Source organism: Engystomops pustulosus, chromosome 1, assembly GCF_040894005.1.
Source record: "Engystomops pustulosus chromosome 1, aEngPut4.maternal, whole genome shotgun sequence".
NCBI lineage: Eukaryota > Metazoa > Chordata > Amphibia > Anura > Leptodactylidae > Engystomops > Engystomops pustulosus.
In genome coordinates this window covers 258,493,520-258,516,266 of record NC_092411.1, presented here as the reverse complement: position 1 = coordinate 258,516,266, position 22,747 = coordinate 258,493,520, and the positions used below count along the sequence as shown (strand labels likewise).

General features: G+C 38.7%; 1 protein-coding gene across 7 annotated transcripts in view; it reads left to right on the top strand.

Moving 5' to 3' along the window:
- PCDH7 (protocadherin 7) overlaps nucleotides 1-22,747 on the top strand; it is a 620,030-nt gene that overhangs the window by 85,167 nt on the left and 512,116 nt on the right. For 2 of the 7 annotated variants that reach the window (XM_072125975.1, XM_072125977.1), the window contains exon 2: nucleotides 15,238-15,280. The exons of the other annotated variants lie outside the window; for them this stretch is intronic. In XM_072125975.1, coding sequence (XP_071982076.1) covers nucleotides 15,238-15,280 — 43 coding nt within the window. The remainder of the gene's footprint in view (nucleotides 1-15,237; nucleotides 15,281-22,747) is intronic. 7 annotated transcript variants of the gene reach the window in all.

The following is a 22,747-nucleotide window of genomic DNA, read 5'->3' as shown; positions in this document are numbered from 1 at the left end:
AAATGTACTTCCACCACAAAAAATGCACCTTTGGGTTGTCCCATAGCATATGCAGCAGAGAATCAACCGGCCCATATGTCCTGCAGCAAAAGCTTTTAATCTGCTCTCCCAATCCTGTGCGCTCTCTCCTGGGAGAGGAATCCTGTATAGTATTTTAAAATTAATTAGTTATACATCATTATTTCAGACAATTTAACTATCCTTCATTTTTAAAGGCTCTTTCTGGGCCGCGCATATGCAGTTTTAATTAATGGCAACCGATTTTACTGCTAGACTGTAAACCGAAAGTTTAATATACTAAAATAATTTGGTGCATTGTTTGGTCTTTACTTGCTCATTAAAATAAACAACAAGGTGCACTTCGGGGGTTGTTGTTATTGTTCTCGTCAGTATCGGTGTCGGAACGATTCAGACTTGGAAAACATGATACATTTGTGAATTGAGGCATCGTTAGGTTGTCCACTGTAGAACATGATTTTTCATGTAAGCTAAGAAGGTGCAAAATATAAACAGCCCCCTCTCCTCCTGCCCACTTGTATCATCTGTCCATGTTTTTCCAAAAATACTGAAGGTATGTGGATCGCAGGAACACCTGTTCAATGTTTAAACTGACTATGCAAGTAAACCAAGAGAGCTGAAGGAGGCTGAAGTTATATTCAACAAATAACCTAAATATTTTAATTCTTGTTTATAGTATTCATTTGTGATATTTCTAATAATTTTTTTTCACACTATTATTATTATTATTATCAGGAAATAATATTTTCATGTTTACATTCTGCAAAAAAAAGTCAGAATGATATCCAGGTAAATAAATGATAACTAGGGATGAGCAGGTTCCAAACCGCAATGTTTGGGTCTATGTCGGCATCGATTATGGGTGTTAAAGGAATACTACCACCAGGATGAAGGATTGTAAAACAAGCATGCTGACATACTGGTGAGTGGCCCCTCTGTCAGTATCTGCTCTTCTTGTAGCTTTGTATGCCCTTATTTTTACAAAAAAAAGTTTTACTAATTATGTAAATGAGCATGAGGGGCTTTGTGCTCTATTACAGCAATGGAGCCCGGAGCCCCTCAGGCTCCATTGGATCATTTATAAAGTTTTTTTGTAAAGACAAGAGCATATGAAGCTAAACGATAAGCGGACCCTGCCTAAGGGGGCACACCCCTGCATGTAAGTTTACAATCCTTCATCCTGGTGGTAGATTTCCTTTAAATATTGATGAGTGTAACTTTAAAGCAAAGTCAGCACTGATTGTGGGTATTACTGGTGGGTGTTTGTATACCAGAACCAAACTATGTTCAGCCAAACTCTCTGAACCCAAACCTGAACCATTCTGCTCATCACTTATGATAACCCAAACAGGAAGTGTGAGCCCTTTTACTTATACCTTTTTTAAACTTGTGGCCACTTTCACTCTGCAAAAGATGGGCTACAGAACAGCAAAATTCCCCAGATTGGACACTTTAGAGGGACCAGGAGTCTCATCATCATAGTCATCATGATGCTGTGAGTCATTGGAACTGCTGCCTCAGCGTGTAATCATGAGTAGACAATGACTCCCATTATCAGATGACTATGATGTAGTGAGCCCCCTCACAGTGATCACTGCTTGTAATTCATCAAACCCTTATTCCAGATTCACAGAGTAAGCACGGTAGGTTCACATTAGCCTTAGACTGATTGGTCAGACCCTTTGTGTCCATGGATATTCCCCCCACTTGATATGCATGTACATTTGTTTTTTCACTGTGGAAAGATGAGTAAATTTCTGAAACAAAACGTTTGGCTGTGGATTATCTCCCTTAAGAACTTAAGGACTGGACTGCCCAATTCTAATACTCCTGAAAAAACCCTCAGTCACATTACATGGTTCACTGGTCCTCCCAAAATCCTGCACTTAATGTTTATGACCTGGTATATATCCATTATTTCTGATACTAGCAGAGAAGGCAGGTTTGGTTTGGGCAGGTACGCTAACATTAGAAAGAATACTCCGAACAGAATCCATAAAGTAACATCACGCCAACAATTGTGTATTCCAATATAAATAATAGACGTTCCGATACCATAAGAAGCTATGATCCCGTCCCCATCCTGATCGTTCTCCAAAGTATCTGAGGAGTGAACATAACCGTCAGTACATCGGTACATACTGTGTCATTATGTATAAAATTTTATGAAGGATGTATCCATCGTAAATCCTCCGTGAGTTTATATCCCTCCGGGTTCTATTTCCTGATGTAGTACAGGATTGAACTATCTGTTATACAAGGACCTTTCATAAAATATTGTGCACCCCAGACCAAATATAAATTCTAAGCAGAGCAATATGATAGGGAGAGAGAGCTAAACGACTTGGACTATGGTTATGATGTCTCCTGTAACTAGTGATTTCTGTGATTTCAAACTATTTGTGCAAACTGAGGATCATTATCACAATTTTCACAAGTGTGAATACTAAAAGGGATTGGCCACGTTACCTCATGTATTTTGTAATGTGTGTGTAAGTGTTGGGGGGGGGGCAGGATATTAGATAATTTATCAATATGCATCTATTAATAGTTCTGCTCTGCTTCCTTGATATGTAAAGTGAAGCCTCCTGTCTTTTACCTCATCAGCCAGAGATTCCTGTCCATAAAATGGACCGCTCCCTGATCAAATGGACTCTGACGTGATCTGCAACGCAAGTGAGAAAGAGGCCCAATCCAACCAGTGCAAATCTTAGCAGCATCAAATCAAAGCCCAGAGCTGGGATAATCTCTTTCTATGCAAAGGGGGTATAACCTGGTCAGCATTTTAAACATATAAACAATTTGTAATTTTTTTTTTCTTTTTTAGCAATTGTTAATTATCAAGTTTTTAAAAAAAGTTGTCCTACTTAGTAAGGAAACAAATTGGAGAACAATGGAACATTCTTGTACACACGGGGTGTTATTCATAGGTCAGTGATAAATATTCTAAATATCTATATATTAGATCTTTAATAGATGAATAAATATACTGTGCTCATAATAATCCCCTATATTTATCGTTTTACACATCTGATATTGTTAAAATTTGGTATTTTTAACTAACAATTATTAATTTGTAATACACAGTTATCTCTGTTACAAAAATCTGTCGTTTTGTTAATAATAAACAGCTTTATACTGCAAATTCCAATGTTAGGTGGAGCTCCCCGATCCTTGTGCTCCCATCCCTACATCACTCCAATTGTACTGAATGATAGATTTTTGGAAGACACCAAATACCATATGGTTGAGATTAAAGATGAACAAGTCTTAAACAATCCTCTCCTCCATCCATTCTCCAAAATACGGATTACGCCAAGTCGTAGCTGTTCAGAGCCCTCATTTTCGACAATGTTTTAAAAATGGCAAAAAGGAAATAAAAGCAACATAAATACTAAAAGCTGCTTAATATCAGATACAAAAATCGGAAAAAAAAATAATAAAAAAATAATGTAAGATACTTTACTTTACTTTACTGTATTTTAATAATCTTATTACATGAAATGTTTGCATTTGTGGTTTTTTTTGCTCCTTACGGCATGAACTGTGCACCCAAAGTGGTGCGCCGAATGTAATTAATGTACAGTGAGTGGCTGGGGAATACCTGAGGTTAAAAATTAATACTGTACGTTAAAACTACATACATAGAAATAACTAAATATGTAAAATAACAAGTAACTATAATACTCTATATACACTGAAATTAACTCTAGAGTGAAGTTTCACTTATAGTACATCTAGTGTGTCACTTATAGTACATCTAGTATGTCACCTATAGTACATGTAGTATGTCACTTATAGTACATCTAGTATGTCACTTACAGTACATGTAGCATGTCACTTACAGTACATGTAGTATGTCACCTATAGTACATGTAGTATGTCACTTATAGTACATCTAGTGTGTCACTTATAATACATCTAGTATGTCACTTACAGTACATGTAGTATGTCACCTATAGTACATGTAGTATGTCACTTATAGTACATGTAGTATGTCACCTATAGTACATGTAGTATGTCACTTATAATACATCTAGTATGTCACTTACAGTACATGTAGTATGTCACCTATAGTACATGTAATATGTCACTTATAGTACATCTAGTGTGTCACTTATAGTACATCTACTATGTCACTTACAGTACATGTTGTATGTCACCTATAGTACATGTAGTATGTCACTTATAGTACATCTAGTGTGTCACTTATAGTACATCTACTATGTCACTTACAGTACATCTAGTGTGTCACTTATAATACATCTAGTATGTCACTTACAGTACATGTAGTATGTCACCTATAGTACATGTAGTATGTCACCTATAGTACATGTAGTATGTCACTTATAATACATCTAGTATGTCACTTACAGTACATGTAGTATGTCACCTATAGTACATGTAGTATGTCACTTATAGTACATGTAGTATGTCACTTATAGTACATCTAGTGTGTCACTTATAATACATCTAGTATGTCACTTACAGTACATGTAGTATGTCACCTATAGTACATGTAATATGTCACTTATAGTACATCTAGTGTGTCACTTATAGTACATCTAGTGTGTCACTTATAGTACATCTAGTATGTCACTTACAGTACATGTTGTATGTCACCTATAGTACATGTAGTATGTCACTTATAGTACATGTAGTATGTCACTTATAATACATCTAGTGTGTCACTTATAGTACATCTAGTATGTCACCTATAGTACATGTAGTATGTCACCTATAGTACATGTAGTATGTCACTTATAGTACATCTAGTGTGTCACTTATAATACATCTAGTATGTCACTTACAGTACATGTAGTATGTCACCTATAGTACATGTAGTATGTCACCTATAGTACATGTAGTATGTCACCTATAGTACATGTAGTATGTCACTTATAGTACATCTAGTGTGTCACTTATAATACATCTAGTATGTCACTTACAGTACATGTAGTATGTCACCTATAGTACATGTAGTATGTCACTTATAGTACATGTAGTATGTCACTTATAGTACATCTAGTGTGTCACTTATAATACATCTAGTATGTCACTTACAGTACATGTAGTATGTCACCTATAGTACATATAATATGTCACCTATAGTACATGTAGTATGTCACTTATAGTACATGTAGTATGTCACTTATAGTACATCTAGTGTGTCACTTATAATACATCTAGTATGTCACTTACAGTACATGTAGTATGTCACCTATAGTACATATAATATGTCACTTATAGTACATCTAGTGTGTCACTTATAGTACATCTAGTATGTCACTTACAGTACATGTAGTATGTCACCTATAGTACATATAATATGTCACTTACAGTACATCTAGTGTGTCACTTATAGTACATCTACTATGTCACTTATAATACATCTAGTATGTCACTTACAGTACATGTAGTATGTCACCTATAGTACATGTAGTATGTCACTTATAGTACATCTAGTATGTCACCTATAGTACATGTAGTATGTCACTTATAGTACATCTAGTATGTCACTTATAGTACATCTGCTTTTAATAAGGTCTATGAAACTTAGTAAGTAGCTTTATCAGCTATTCCTTCTGACACTCCCTTACACATGCATGCTTGGCTGACTTGCTGCCTGACACAACTGTCTAAGGATTATCCTATCAGAAAAAAACCTCCTCAATCCCCCTTAACAAGGAAATCATCTTTGAAGTATGAAAATCCCCTATACCCATTGGTTGGTCAACCAGTCCCACTCAGTATCTGAAGCTGGTCTTCTTAAAGGGATTTTGAAGACAATATATATTAATTGTCTATTTGATCAGCTACTGCCGCACAATGGATAAAGCTAGAAATGACTGGGTTACATCCATTCGGGCTTATTGCTGGCTTTTCTCTAGTCTCAAACTGGGATGACTGGGACCAAACAGAAAAATCCATTATGGTGCCCACTGTTTCACAAATATTGGCTGACACAATTTCACTAATTTATAAAATAGGCAAAATACATTTGTCTTGAATTATTACTTTCCAGGAACCCCTGTTAGTAACTCACTGACTGGCACTTACCTTAAACATGGGCTCTGAGGGCAAATAAATAAATGCTCAAACAGTAACTCTGCCCATGCAGGGTTTGGAGGCCCAACAAGCTCAAGGGCCAATTGGAGAATTCACCTGTTCCCCTGCAGACCAGCGGACTGGTCTCCCATTTATTTCAATGAATGGTGAGATGCAGTACTTCACCATGACCATTACACAGTAGATGGTGCTGTTTGCTTCAAAGTTCATCCATTGTATAGTGTATAGTTTTTACCTTTCCACCAATGTTACAGATAATGCCCCCTTTGGGAATATTTTATTAATTTATTTCTTCTACATTGGGGTGTTTCCGTTACACTCTAAGTTTTAGGAGAGCATAAAAGACACAAAAAAGGGAAGGGGAATGCTAGACCTTTTGTGAACCTTCTATCCCCATACACTTCAATGAACATTCCCATATCTCTGTTACCTTCCATTACGCTTCTGGTAGGTCTGATGGAACTAAATGCATGAACATGGCATCAATTTTCAAAATGTATCTAAAGAGGTTGTCCCGTTGTAGCAAGTTAGGCCTTATCCACATGATAATGTCTAACTTGCTGATCGGTGGGGGTTTCAATTATGGGACCCTCCTTCAGGGGGGCTGATCGGAACCTTTGTTCTCATGTTCCATTAGGGTCCCATCACTGAGATCCCAATTGTGCAGTAAGTTAGGCCCTATCCTGTGGATACCGTCTAACTTGCTATGACAGGACAACCCTTTCACCCCACAAACAGAGGGTGCAGGGGGTGCAGAGTGTGCGGTCACAAATGGGCCCAAGAGGCCTAGGGGGCCCATATGGTGTACCTTTCCTATGTGAGTAGACTAGTATTCTAAGCAATACATTATAATTGGGGGCCTGGCTCTCATTTTGTAATGGCGCCCGACCACTGGCCACAAAGTTAAATTCTTTGAAGACTGTGAAACATTGTTATTATGGTTCTTTAACATGTCGTCTAATAGATCCTTCTCCCTGTATATGGAAATCGTGTATGGCTCGTCATCTCTGATTCATGTGACATTTGTAATGACTGGTGTCCGTCACTTTCCACATGCACAGCATAAATGGTCATCTCCAGGTCCTTACAATACGGTCATTGTTCCCCTTCTTGAATACTCAGATAAATGATATAACAGTGTGTAAAGTCTTTAATTTATTCTACATAACTCATTATAGTGCGCAGCTGGCAATAAATCAAGAATGTTTTCCTTGTCTTGTCTGATGATTTGTCGGGATCAATAGCTCTGTTTGTTTCCCAGTTGTGGATTTTCAGTGTAGACTTCATCTCAGAATATTATTTTCTCTTTTTCTTTCAATGTTGGTGCTGTGCTCACTGTAGGCCATACATCTGAAACGCCATGGATTAAAGATTTAATATTATTACTGAGGAAATTCACACTGCTTATTACATGAACGGAGAGGAGCCGGGAAACAGCCTACATCACTGGATATTTCAGAATAGTTCACATCTGCAGTCACTATGTCCCGCTCTGTGTCTTGCAAATGTGAAAGGACAGAACCGAGATTTCATAGAGGATGAATTGAAAGTGACAAGGAGATTTTATGTGGAACTTTGCAATACTTTCCTTTCCTTTCTGATAGTCATGAAGCAAAGTATTCATTGCTGAGATTTGATGCTGCCCTATATACCGTATTTTTCAGACTATAAGGCGCACAAAAAATCCTTTGAGTTTCTCAGAAATCAAAGGTGTGCCATACAATCCAGTGCGCCTTATATATGAACCATACTTACAGACAACAGCTGCGTTGAACTGTGCACAGGTCTACCACCTGCTGGCCATTCGTCCTCAGGTGCGCCTTATAATCCTGTGCGCCTTATATATGAACCTAGACATTTTAGCAGGCATTTATTGATGGTGCACCTTATAATCCGGTGTGCTTTGTAGTCCAAAAAATACAGTGATTTGTGATCCTTCTACACTATAGGACAGCCTAAAACTAGGCCTATTTTTAGTAAATCTGCTTTATTCTTTGTGTGTGTTTATCTACGTCTCTATTTTGAGCTACTTCATTTTCCACAGTATGAAATGCTGCTCTTTGTACTGTATGTTCAGAACATGGTCCTGTTGTAAGGAGAAAGCTGCTGGGGACTTTTAAGGTGGCACAGACATTTAGTATAACATTTCTAGATAGAGAAGCTAAAAAGTGGAGGAGATCTTAATTTGCAGGCTTAAGCTCATGCCAAAACCAATGATAAATTGCACCCTGAGGCCAGAGGCTCAACTCGCTTCATGGCAGATGCAACACTGCATTTTACCCCACATTGTAGGAAAAGTTCCTTCCCAACTTGAAACCAGGGAGTTAATAAAGGCAGTCCCCTACTTAAGAACACCCGACTTACAGATGACCCCTAGTAACCGAGCTGGGCTCACTGCTAGTAACATTATCATCTCAAACGTGATGAAAGACTTTCTTTAATAATCTATGGTGCCGTCCCCTAAATGCCTGAAATTTTAGGGTGTTTTTTATACACAAGTTATGCACAAATCTATTGACTGACTATTAGGTCAATATAACGGGAGGTTTATAACACAATGCATCCACGACCACATGATTGATCTCGTTTTTGGCTCTTCAGCACAAAGTTCTGTAATGCAAGGTTTTGCACAACCATGCCATTGGCTCCAATGGTTGAATATTTATAGCTTAAGTAACATAGCATTAGATGTACTTTTTTTTTCTCAATCTTCTCAATCCTATAGTCTTGGGTCCATGTGATCAGCACTCAAGGGAGTGAATGTTAATGGAAAGAATGTCAGGAAATTACAGCCTGTCTAGCAGTCTTGTCTTTAAACTATATATTCCTAAAGAACCCCTTTAATTTTTTTGAAACAAAGTATCTATTAAGTACATTCTTCTAATAAGGGTAAGGGAACATTGCGAAATGTAATCGAGAGAGTTATTTCTCATCTTGGCCATGTGAAGGAAAGGTGTTAGATGTCTCATCCACAAGTGTTAGCGATATGTTGACTGTATACACACATGACGTTCCATAACTAACACCTGTATGAACATTGGGCTTTGATGTCAACACTTTACTCCTCACTTGAAGCTGTAGATACATAGGGGACTGTTATAAATACATTTTGTAATTTACAGTAAGGTTGGCCGACGGTAGTATCTAGTTATAGGGTTGGCCTATTGTAGAAATATATTCACCCCCTAACCCCACAGATATGAACATCAAAGACAGATCTTCCCTTTGAAGGGCAATAATAGCTGTTATTTTTCCTGAAACCTTCCATTTACATTAAAAAGAATGGAAAAAAAATTCAGGCTAATCCTCATTTTCTCTCATCGACATAGACCTCACATATATGCTTCCTTGTGCATAAATTGTGTTCATTATTAATGCCAACATCTGGAACCTGTTTGTAGGTTTTGCAGTAGATCTGCACTAAGGAATTAATCAGGCAACATAATTAAAGACTTTTCCATGTATATGTAAATGATCAATGCTCTGATTCACTACCTGCCTACAGCTGGAATGGTTTTAACAATCCGTTATTCGTCAATTAAAAAAAAAAATAACAATTCACATCTAGAACAAAGGACAAACAAAACCCAGTTGTGGTCTGTCATTCCCGCTTCCTGTTGATGAGTCGAAAGCTTGTAAGATGTTATTTTTTTCCATTTGTACTAATGCAGATTTGTCAGATGTGATGTGTGGGTTACGCAGCTATTTTGCTCATTTTATTTTCGTCTTGCAAGACTTCATCTCCTCTGTGTGGTGAGCACGAGTTCACGACCAGCTTTCTATCTGGTTACATGAGAAGTTTTCATTGATCTGTGGATACGTCTACACTTGTTTCCAAAATTTCCCGATGCAAGTCTTAGACAAAACATCTGTAGCAGTTGCCTTTGTAGACTTGTTTCCTGAGCACAGTTGTATCACATGGGAAATCATGACTTTTTTGAACTCTTTCTGTTCACCACAAATGTGAATTAAGCCGGAAAGAGTTACAAGGATGGCATGATGAGGACTCGGCTAGACACATTAAATAGCTGTTTTTATTGTTTATTATCCTACTTCTGATTGTCATTTATAACTCTCTGCTCCAACCTTGGTTTCTCATTCTTTCTTTATTAGTCATCCAATTGTCAGGCATTACCTAGTGCAGATATTATCTAACAATAATGAAAGGCTTGCATCAGGGTCATGAATAGAATGTCAGCTGCTGAATAGCATAAAAACGTAACGAATTGTTTGGGTCCACTTGTAGGTTTTTCTTGAAAAACGCTGTCTTGTATAGATCACTCGTAAAATAGCATTTTTGGCTATGCCGTTAAATGTTTTTATTGAATAGTCTTTCATGTTTCTGCAGAGGAAAGCTGTCTACTTATAAAATGTTGATCTATTTTAAAGACAATGTGGAAAGAATAAGTAAAATATGTTGCTTTGTCTGCAGATAGATTCTTGATCTTCAACTTATAAATATATAGGTCTTCAGGTACAATCTACTATTGAATATTTTCCAAAAACTCCATTTTCTTAAAAACAATACTTTGCCAGCCATGGTATTTAGCAGATAAGGCTGAATTAAAATGCTGGTCCATTGGGTCTACTCTAATCCTACAAAGAAAAAAATTAACAGAAATTGGTAAACCATAAGGAAACACAAGGGAAAGATTACATAGTTTCACAGTTCATATTGGTGATGAGCAGACCCATACAGACTGTGGTTTGCCAAGTGTGGCAAAGTTTAACAAAAGTTTGGTTAGGGTGCAATCAGTTACTGGCAGGGGTGAGCCCGAACATTGTGGTTTGGGGTTGCTCATTCTTAGTTGGAATGTTTGAAAAAAGATAAGAAAATAAGTCAAAGTGAAACATATAAGGAAATTCAATAAACACAATAATTATACTGACCATTGCCAATTTTACCATGTTAGGGAAAACAAATTCCTTAAATATGTGTATTTACAAAAATTAGGTCCTACAACTTCTGACTTTATGCTCAAGAAAAACTTCAAGAACCCTCTTGAAATTATTTTATGTTTCTTTTTTTTTTCAGTGGGTTATCTACTGTGTATCGGATTCATACAGCTCATAGGTGCCCCGAAGGGTGCAACTTCCAAATAGCATGCTTGTGACTAACTGTCCTCTTGTCACATTGACAATTTGCAGGTCATTCTTCCTAAAGGAATGGAGACTATTTACCAACATACAAAATATGCAAATTATTGGGATAGAGAGAAATTAGGAAAGCCTGTTCCTAATTATTGGCCCGATAGTAGAGCCATGTAAAACTGGCCATAAACATCATATCACTCTTGGTTAAATGCATCAATTTTAAAAATTGTCTAACCTTCTCATGTATGTGGGAACCTCTTGTCTTCTGATGCAAGGTTAAGTAGGGAAGGCTTGGGCTTTAGTATGTCAACACAAATGATCCTATTCTTCTTAGAGAGATAACCTTCTCTTATCTCCTTCAGAGCAACTGCAGGCCTAGACAACTGAGCATGCATCTGGGGTCGAAGAAATATCTGTTATCTGAATGACCTAATTTGTATGTCCAGCCAAAGAATTAACAAAACTAGATTACTTAATATGTTGGTTCATAGTTATGATTCATGACGAGGCTCATGGGCAATGACATTTGATTGAATTCATCTTCCACATACATGCATTTCTTCAGTTCAATGTTGTTTTAAAAAAAAAAAACCTGTGTAAGGATAATTTTCCATAAATGTAGCCATGTTGTTCTTTAGAAATGAGATAGCTGTCCTTGGATGCAATCACTACTGCTGGGGTGATTGCACAAAGAAACGTCTAGGAGTTACTTTATGTCCCACAGTCATCTTGTTGTAATTAACTATGAATCCAGTTGGTTGGGGGGTTCAATAGCGCATCTATGGCCACCGCTCTCAGAGTGCAGGGGTGGTTATATCCAATGATAGATATCCTGTCTTCACACAGGTAATTAAAAAAAAAAAAAACAACAAGCAATTGAAGAGATTTATCTATATAGTAAACCAATTAAACTAAATGTTAATAAATGTCCAGATAAGAATACCCTTTAAAGGAAACCTACCACTTGAAGTGTCAGGTATAAGAGGGAACTACCAGGCACCAGCTCAGGGTGAGCTGGTGCCGGAGCTTATTTTTGTTAGTGTTTTAAACCGCAGTATCGCGGTTTAAAACACTTTTTAAACTTTATGGCCGAAGCTGCTTCGGCGCAGGGAGCTACGCGCTCGGCGCACCATGCGCGCGACCGTGCACGCGGCTACATAGGAAGTGAAGGAGAGCCGTGCGCACGGTCGCACGCATGGTGCGCCGAGCGCGTACCTACCTGCACCAAAGCAGCTTCGGCCATAAAGTTCAAAAAGTGTTTTAAACCGCGATACTGCGGTTTAAAACACTAACAAAACTAAGCTCCGGCACCAGCTCACCCTGAGCTGGTGCTCGGTAGTTCCCTCTTATACCTGCCACTTCAAGTGGTAGGTTTCCTTTAAGTCATTTGGCACAGCAGTCTCGTGGAGTGGTTATACTGTAGATGTCTATTTACTACTTTGGAGAGGACCATTCTTTGAATGTGCAAAATGTCACCCAGTAGCTAAATTTTCTATTTTTACCCTGTGTCATTTAATGGAGTTTTGGTCACTGAATCTATTTACAATGTATAATTTTCTACTCTTCTCAACTCAATCAAAAAAGAACAAAAAATAGAGCATGCCATCTGATTGGCTGATTGGCGATTGTATAGCCATGCAAAGCAAACACAAATGTCAAATTGAGTTTCCACCCAATTGCTTAATGTAATAGGAAGTCTTTGGTGTGCGGTTTGCATTCAAGTTCCATAATCATGGCTGGGTCCATTTAGAATTAAAGGAAACCTACCACTTGTAGTGGCAGGTTTCCGATGGCAATACCGGGCACCAGCTCAGGGTGAGCTGGTGCCGGAGCTTAATTTAGTTAGTGTTTTAAACCGCGGTATCGCGGTTTAAAACACTTTTTAAACGTTATAGCCGGCGCAGGGAGGTACGCGCTCGGCGCTTACCATGCGCGCGGCTCTCATTCACTTCCTATGTAGCCGCGTGCACGGTAAGCGCCGAGCGCGTACCTGCCTGCGCCGGCTATAAAGTTTAAAAAGTGTTTTAAACCGCGATACCGCGGTTTAAAACACTAACTAAAATAAGCTCCGGCACCAGCTCACCCTGAGCTGGTGCTCGGTATTGCCATCGGAAACCTGCCACTACAAGTGGTAGGTTTCCTTTAAATGATGGGTTAATAACATTAAAGGTGAAGGATCATTCAGAAATCCATACGTGTATGGCAACACAATTGTGTGTACCATTAGTATATGTATATGATAGGTATAATCCTCCCTCATGAGCATTGTGTATAGGGAGATTGTAGGCTAAACCAGGGGTGCATGACTTGCATTCTCAAGAGTAGAGCTTGGGGATGGATTTCAAGGAAACACACTACTAAACATTTTCCTTAGTGATATAGAGAGCAAGCTAATTGGCTAATTATCGGTTAATTACCTGAAATCCCAGAACTCCAGCCTGTCACCAACCCTCCAGGATTATGTTTTGCACACCTGGCTTTTTTGAATTCAGAAACCTTTCAGAAATAATATTTACATGCAAGGGGGGTTATCGAGTTCCACCAGTCACTAGATCTTCCTGTTGATTTACTTTTAAAGAGGATGTTTTGCATATCAAAACATCAAAAAATGAATCACAAAATTAAATATTTTTTTCTGTAGCTCCTGCTATGGCAGTCAACACCAAAATACAGATTTTGTATGGTCTGCTCATAATTACTCATTGACATTCTGCTGTGAACTGTAGATTTGTCTATTGTGAAACCTCATTATGTCAAGACTACAAGAACCAATATATACTGGACTTATTCCCAACAATATAAGGGGTGTCCAGTGTCCAAAAACTCCCACAGTGGTGAAAAGAGCACTAGCTGGCCTTACAGACCAGTGCTCCATTCATGTGGAACAACCGCCATTCTTTTGATCAAGGGAGGACCCAATATTTAATGACAACCCCGCCATACAGGTGATGCTAAGGGCATAGTCCTTGTGGCAGGAATTCTGCCTGGCGTGAGTCTGCGCTATTTCTGGTACAGTCTATAGCAAGTGCCACCGCCAATTCAATCAATGGGGCAGCATGGCTCACACTGTGGTACAATGGGGGGAAAAGTTGCAATTCTTGGCCGCGTGCCACGAATTGTGACTCTACCATAGCTTTTACTGGCATACAAAAATACCACCTTGTCTTTTAGTGAACATTATATTCCTAAAAACATTAATAGCAATAGCCCATCTCCAAAGACTTCCATGTAATCTGATACCTCAGTGGGTTCCATCTTTCTTCCTAGCAAGATAGAATTCAGCAGATATTTCTGAGTGAAAATCCTATCAGGTAGAGTGGGATTTATACTACTGATTTATAATTGGGGAAAATTTTTTGACCCAATGTAACTCTCTGTAGTGGACGCCCGAGAATACAACTTTCTATAAGGCCCCTTTTACACTGCAGTTTTGGGGGGATATAGATCCCATTCAATGCCTATGGCTCTCAGTCGTGGTGCGTACACACTTGTGCCACCATGCCCTACCGTGCATGGGAAAAAGATAGAGCATGCTCTATCTTTTCCCGTGTTTATGGCCAGACGCCTCCCTAGAGTGTGGCTGTATACTCCACCGGGTATGGCCATCGCGAGCATATGGCAGTGTGAAAGCAGCCTAACTCTTACTATCATATAGTAGTAAAAAAATATGGAAACCATAATATTTGGATTTAATTAATTAAATTAAGAAATAAATCTAACTCTGCTATTATTTCTCAATGTTATATGTTCAATATCATTACACTTTATTGTGACTAGCGGTAACTGATGTATGTACTAGATATATAGTCATATTTATAGATCTATCTGATCATGCTCACTAGGGTCCGTGTACCCCACAGTGTTGTGTTGTATACCAGTTCTTTATAAATATCGCTAGAAATTTTTATAATTCAAATGAAAAAAGTCAACTTTATATTCTACATTTCTGCGTTTGACATCTTCGAAAATAATTGAATTCACATTGAATTCGCTTTTTTTTCCCTTCTTTTTCCTTGCCACCAAATCACTTATGGGCTATAACTGTGGAACTATTAGATGGATGATCTTCAACCTTCCCAGAGTGATACGGGCAACAAAGGTAGTACAATGTCTACTGCTGTTTCAGGAATATCCCAGTCTGTTCCTGTGCAAAGTGATCAAAGTTTATTACATTAATACGTGTCTTGATATAGATGGAAGATGAATTACTGTCAATATGTCTGTGAGATGTCTGTACGTAATCTTACTACCAGGAAGCAGAAGGGCTAATGCTTTACACTATCAACGTATCTTTATGCTGCAGCATTTTCACCAATGTGATGTTACTTATTATAGTTCATAGATACTGATTTAATGTGGTAAGAAATAATACCGCTATAGTTTGTTTACTACTATAGAAATTTGGCATGATACTGTATATGGCTTGGCTCCGCTATGCTCAATGTATATATGATTTGTCAGTTCTTTTCCTTAAATAGTTTATGGACCTTATCTGAACCTGTTTATTATTGTTTCCAGCACCAATTAGCACGAAAGAGATTCTTTATGTGCATAGTCACTTTTAATTTACACACTTATGTTATCTCAAATGCAATACTATTAATAATCTTTATTTACATACTTCCTTCATATACCTGCATATTAATTTATAAAAGATTTAAATTGAGGGGATGTGGTTGCATCCAGGACTGGGGGGGCCTTAACTTTTTTCCTACAAACCAGCACTTTAGACCAATCACAATACATGGGGGGGGGGGGGGGGGGGTGCTAATATACATTGGGGCACATTTACTAAAAACAGTGCCAACTGCACTATGTGTTGTGTTTGGGGGGCTCCAGATCCATGAATCTGTTGCCCCCTGCTCTGCCCCGACCTAGTTTACCAACTTTTTTTTGGTATACCTTTAACATTAGGCTCACGACACACTTCTGTCAGACTTTGCATGTTAAATGTGGTGCACAATGCGACTGTGCACCAGAACGCCCCCTAGGTGACAAAATATGTGCTGCCTGTAGAAAAGTGGAGCCGCGACAGAAAAGGGTTGCGTGTGACACATATGTGGTGTGGATCCTACTTAAATACATGTGCAAGTGTTTTTTCAGATGAAATTATGTGCAAAGTCTGCCAGAAAAACGGCACAACAACTTTAGTAAATGTGCCCCATTGTGTATCCAGGCTCAGCAGCTTCAGCTATACTTCTGCTTGTCATCTCTCTTGTAAATGTTTTAGTAAATGCTCGCATTTCCCATTAAATAATTTAGGCTATGCGCACACACCTGTGTGCATAAAATCGATCAAAAACAGAGAAGTTTGCAGCCCATTGTGGCCGGGTGGAGATGGCAGAAGGGAATGAGCCCCACTCTCCTCTCATATCTCCGTAGGAGCTAAGCAGATGTTCCGAAAATACGGCCAGGAATAAGGCTTGGTCTATAATTTGCAGGTCACTCAAGATGTGGTGACACACGGTGTGCTCACCACATCATGATCATCCATAAGAGAGGTCAATGGCTCCCGTGAGCTAACTGCTGTTTTTGCAGCTAGCTCATGGCCGCCATTAGCAGTCATGTGAAACTAGCCGTTTCTCTGTTATTTGTCCCAAAAGTCCTAAAAAAAATCCCAGAGGTAACTGGGTGGTAATATTTGCCCCTTACAAAGAGATGTGTCTGTACACAGTCTGCAAGGTCTGAAATTGGACAATGTTGTCTGTCACGGAACACACCCATAACAAGTCACACCCCGTTTTCAACTTATCCATAATATTTTAGGAGATGATCATTCATAATGCATAGTTCTAGGAAACAATAGCGAGAAACATGGAGAATACAATGATTCAATACTTAGATAGATAAGTCAGGAGAGATGACAGGTGCTTTTCTACATAGATAGATGTGCTCTGTTTCCACATACATATGAATATACCAGGGATAGAAATACGCCTTTGTATAAATGTCCAAATGGTTGGAGTTATTTCCGAAAGTGCATATTCCTGCTTCATTTTTATATACTGAAGCCAGCAACACAAATAAAAACTCCAGTTTATCTCTGTGGCTTGACTTTCATCCTCTAGTGTCTAGGGAAATAGTCCTGGCAGGTGGAGGGGGTTTCATGTTATCTATCCATTTTCTGCCATCTGTCACACACGCACGTACCACTATGCAGAAAACACTGACAGTCAACACATAGGAAATGACACAACAGCAGCTCTATTCTTAGTCATCGGAGCTTTGTTGACCCAGAGGCCTACACATCTATACGCTCCAATTAAAATCGAGAAGCAGAATATATCAACTTTCCTTCTCTTTGAATTCTACAAAGGCAGAGTTTACATTGTCATAAAAAAGTAAACAAGATTTGATTTTTTTTTTTATGGAGTAGCTGCACTATGGTCGCATTGGGTTGATATATGGCTGAACATGTGGGCTGGGCGACAGATGCCCAAATTTAAATCCCCTTCTGGCTTGCTAGCTTTTACAGCATGGATGTTCTGCTTCTGTCTTCATTACGATCTGCAATGTTCTCTCTATCAGCAGAGTGTTCTGGAAATAAACGTTTCGTAACTTTTCTATGAATTGTGTCACTTTTACTGTTTCACAGCAACTTTTGTTATTTCGCCCACTGTGAAAATAGTCAACCTTCCTAAAGGATGGAATAGGTTTTGCTATAGACCATATTAAAATGGGACTGGCCTGTAAAACCAGAAGCTATTATTCTAATCTAGGACCGTGCTCTAAAGTTGATAACAATAAGTTTGAGTTGAATTGGCTTTTCCAGCTTCACTATATTAATTTTGGCCTTTCAATAGAATTGGGCATCAATATCAAGATGTTGGGTTCCGACATTCGGGATCCTTGGATCTGTTTATTACTGTTTAGCTCCAGTTCCCACAAATGGGAGCTGCTGTTCCTAAGGTTGGCCACTACAAAGAGATTGAAGCCGTGCTTGTGGTTTAGTTCTCTTTGTTGATACTGTCACAGGAATCAGAATTTGGTGAGGCCACTATCCAGTTATTAGCCCAAATTTATCAAAAACAAGCACTTTCAGTGCAGAAATTTGTGTCACGTCGGGAACAGTGCAGTTGCGACACATATGTGTCGTGGACACTTCTTAAATACGTGTGCAAGAAGTTTGCACTAAAAAGAACATGCACAAGAACATGAACAAGTCCGACAGAAAACTGGTGCAGGGGCTTTAATAAATCGAGGCCATTGTGCAGCAAAGTTATATTTGGAAGGACACCCAAACCTTTTGAAGAACTTGAGATATGGGTCAGCATTAAGCCGTACCCAAATCTGAAAGTCTGCTCACCGCCACCATTAACACCCATTAAGATTCACCCGCAACCCCCCACTACCTAAAGTACATTGGTTGTGCTATGGGTAAAACTACCCCTGTATGATTCCATATGAGGAGCAAGTGTCAACAAATTGCACCATCCAACATATGGCCGACCTTGCCTGAAATCTGCAGCCCATGATGCAGCGTGAAGTAGTTGTTTGACTCATAGTGAGATTCCATCTATTACATCCCATTCCCGTTACTACGGCTTTTATCTTACAAGGCTAGTTTAAGTTTTCATTTCCTTCTAATGTATCAGTATTATGTTGCACGCTTTTGTTTGCGACTTAGATAATGAACTTGCGGCACCTCTTTTAAAGGGAAGACATTATCTGCATCATTAAAGCATATGCTCTGTTTAGATCTGTCATTTTGTAAAGCGATCAAGCTGTGAATAATGCTGACAAACTCAAAGACACTTTAGAAATGGAATGACCTTTGTATATATTAAAGTCCTCCTGAATGGGGAAATGTTTAATGAATGGAAATGCGCTTGGCTTTTTTCCAGGTTAAATTTCTTGGTCAGATATTCCAATGACTAATTTATTTTTCAATGTAGAACTCTTGTCCTCAATCACAAATCTATATTAATGTTTTATTATGGCAAATACAACCAAACGTACATCAATCTCAACCTCTCGCCGTCTTTGCCGGCTAGCACAATGCTGAAGCAATTCATGTTATGTGGCTGTGTGTATGCAATTATGTCCTATTTTCTTCGGCATCCTAAACAAACGATGCTTTGGAAGAGCCATTATGTGCTGCTATTCTTATATTATACACAACAAAGTGATAACACAGATTGCAATGTTCTCCTTGCATTGCTCATTTTGATGTGAAATTACAAGTCTCAGTGTGAAATTGTGTTATGCTATCAGCATAAAGACAAAATAGTTTTAAATGGCGCCATCCTATCTATTCTTTAAGAAAAACATGACAAAAGGAAGACAGTCTTTATTGTGTGACCAATTCTAAAGGATTTTCAGAATTTCTACGAGGTATGAAATATAGAACATATGTTTTTGGCTTTGGACCAGAACAAGAAAGTTTGGTGCCGTAGACAGTTATAGAAAGTTGCGCCATGTAATCGTTGTAGAATTACTAACCATTACTAGGTAGGGGGGATTTATGATAAAGGAGATTTGTTTCACACTAACCATAAGCAAAATGAATTACTCATAGGCTTTCTAAATGTTTATGTGAAATGCTACAGGTTAGTAGCTTGTCACATAGCAAAGAGTCAACTGGGTGACTGCCCTCCAGAAACTCGATGTCCAGCTTGACTTTAGTCTTTTCTTAGAGGCATATAGTAAGAGACATGACAAAGTACACACTCAGGGGCGGATAAAGACTGTAATGGTCCCTGGGCTGTATAAATATTATAGCCCCAACAAGTTTAGAAATCACTTCCTACAGTTGGTTCTAGAATCAAGCTTTTTGGGAAATGGAGAATGTGTCCCGTCTGCCTGGTTTCATTTTATGTTTTCCGGACCTTTGGAGGACATTTAAAGGTCGTGACATGCTTCTTGTGTACATGTGTATTGAGAGCAGGAACAGATGTATGAGGATATCATGGGTGAAGGGCTTTCTCATTATAAAATTTGGAGGATATGTGGGTTGCCATGGGTCCCCTAGAAGATTTGGGCCCCATAATACCAACCAAACTGCCCATTTGAGAATCCACTACTGCACACACTCCAGGTTTGGCTGACAAAAAATTCCATAAATGTTAATTTTGTCCATATGCTACTGTAAATTCAACAGATAGCACATGGACACAATTATTTCTATGGGCTCATAAATAGAGCCATGGCTTCGGAAGATCTGTGTTTGAGCCGACGGTCCAAGCTTCAAAACTAAGACCAGATCTTATTTCTGACTGGTTTTGGACTGGGTTTGAAATTTGTTGTTCTTTATTGGGGTCATTGATGTTCAAATGGATTGCACGTGCCAATGACACACCGGCTTCAAACAAATCACTGATCCGTTGTTTGTGGCCCAAGAAAGTACACATTTGTGTGCAGGTAGACTAACCAACATGCAAAATGATACTGACTAGATGTGAGCTGGCACTTACAATAACATGTGGTAGATCCATTTTACCATAAACCAAACGAATCAATGTATGTGCTCTTATATGATACCTCCATTAGTCACTATAATCTTCCCAAGAAGCAATGATGTTTACTATAGGTAGAATATATTCATAATAATAAGACCTGAGATGACTATATACCTAGCCCCTGATACTAATAAATTCTGATAAAAGAAGCAAAGACGATTGATCGCATCTCAGTCTGTGTTGATGTCTATCAATCTCCAAACTGTCAAGTCTTTGTGACTCGGCTCTCGAATTCGAAGAGTAATTTTAAAGTTTTACTGATTTCAGATATGTAATGGCACATTTCTCGGCAAGGTCTACTTTCTGACTACTGCCTTGCTATCGCATGTCATTGAGGCAGCCATATTAGGATCTGTATAGCGTACTACAGCACATTTTTATGTTCTCAATATGACTGGTGCAATTTATTATCTTAAATCCATGCAAAGTGTCAGCCAGAAACATTGAATAGTCATCGACAAGGCTGGATTCCCGAGGGAGCTGTAATCTTCTGCTGTCTGGAGTAAGAAAACTCGAGCGGAATCTTCTCCGGTTCCACTCATGTTTTTCCTGACCAAGAAACATTACTTTAGGAAGGTTTACTTTTCCCTGTAGTTTATTAAGCTGGTGGACAATAAAAGTATGCAGGGTTTGTGAGCCACAGGAGCATTATAACATACACTGTATATTGATTTTTTATTTTTTTTTTGTTTTTGCAAGAGTCATATATTTGGTGTTAACAATATAGCCGCAGCTCTTCATTCCAGTGATACATTTTTATGTCTGGTCGCTTCTCAGCAAGGACAAGGCATCGTATATTCCTTCAGAATTATTTATTGATGCTAATAGTTCAGTGCACAAGTAACCTGTTTATCTCAATGTCAACCTCACAGTTCATATTTTGTCAGTGTTTTGAGGAAATTTGGCCTGACATTGTAAGCATCTGCTGGTGACTTTGTAATGATTAAAGCAGATGTTAATGTTCATTTATTAAAGTTTGGATTAAAAAAAAATTATTTACTGCTTTTAAGCCAGATTTTTTGTTAGGATGAATATAAATTGATAACAGGGTTTTCAACTTATGGAGCCTTAGAGCAAAAATAAAGCAAAGACGTTTGGCACCATCCACCTTTTCCAAGGCACTTGTAGCCGGACCGGAAGGAGATGGAATCCAAGGCACAGAACCGTCATAAAACAGCCTTGTAAAACTCAAATGAAGGGAAAAATGTGCGGCACTCACCAAAATTGTGCAAGAATCCTTTATTTCGGATGAATAGTACAGGGACGGTACAGGGTCTGGTGACCGTCCATTTTGCTCTTCCTAGCTCATTCTCAAGCCATCGAGAATGCTTGAGAATGCACCTTCCCTGTAATATTCACCCGAAATAAAGAATTCTTGCACAATTGGAGACTTAGGCCCCTTCCACACTTGCGTTGCAGATCACGTCAGAGTTTGATCAGGGTGCGATCAGGGTTTGGTCAGTGAAAAACGCACATTTTGCATCAGAGTGCAATCAGTTTTCAGTCAGAGTTTGTTCAGTGTCTCAGTTTTTCACGCGCGTTTTTGATGCAATTTCAATGCGTTTTTCACGCGCAGAAAACGCGCGTGAAATGGACTCAGGACTGAGCTCTATCTTTTCTATGGCAATTGATGCGTGAAAAACGCATTGCACTTGCATTGCACTTGCAAGTGTCTCAGAGTGCAATGCGTTTTTGATGCATCTCCATAGACTTGTATGGTGCATTTTTCACGCGCGTGACTTGCAAAAGTAGAGCATGTCGAGATTTAAACGCGCGTTAAAAAAAATGCGTGTGTGTGCGTGAAAAAAAATGCAAGTCTGAAAAGACCCATTGGTCACAATGGGTCAGACTGCAATGCAAGTTCTGCGCGTCAAAAGCACGCGTGAATAACGCAAGTGTGAAAGGGGCCTTAGGGTCATCTGGAAGCTGATGGGAGCCTAGTACAAATATCTCTGCAGCACACCCACAGGTGAAGTAAAGCATTGCACATAATCTACTAAAACATCTCTGTAGACATTCTGGGAATTCACTATGCCCTTTAATGGTGGACAAAGCCTGTAAAAAGCCCTATTACTGGTTTTCTGGCCTTCATGCCACTTTGGGTGTGA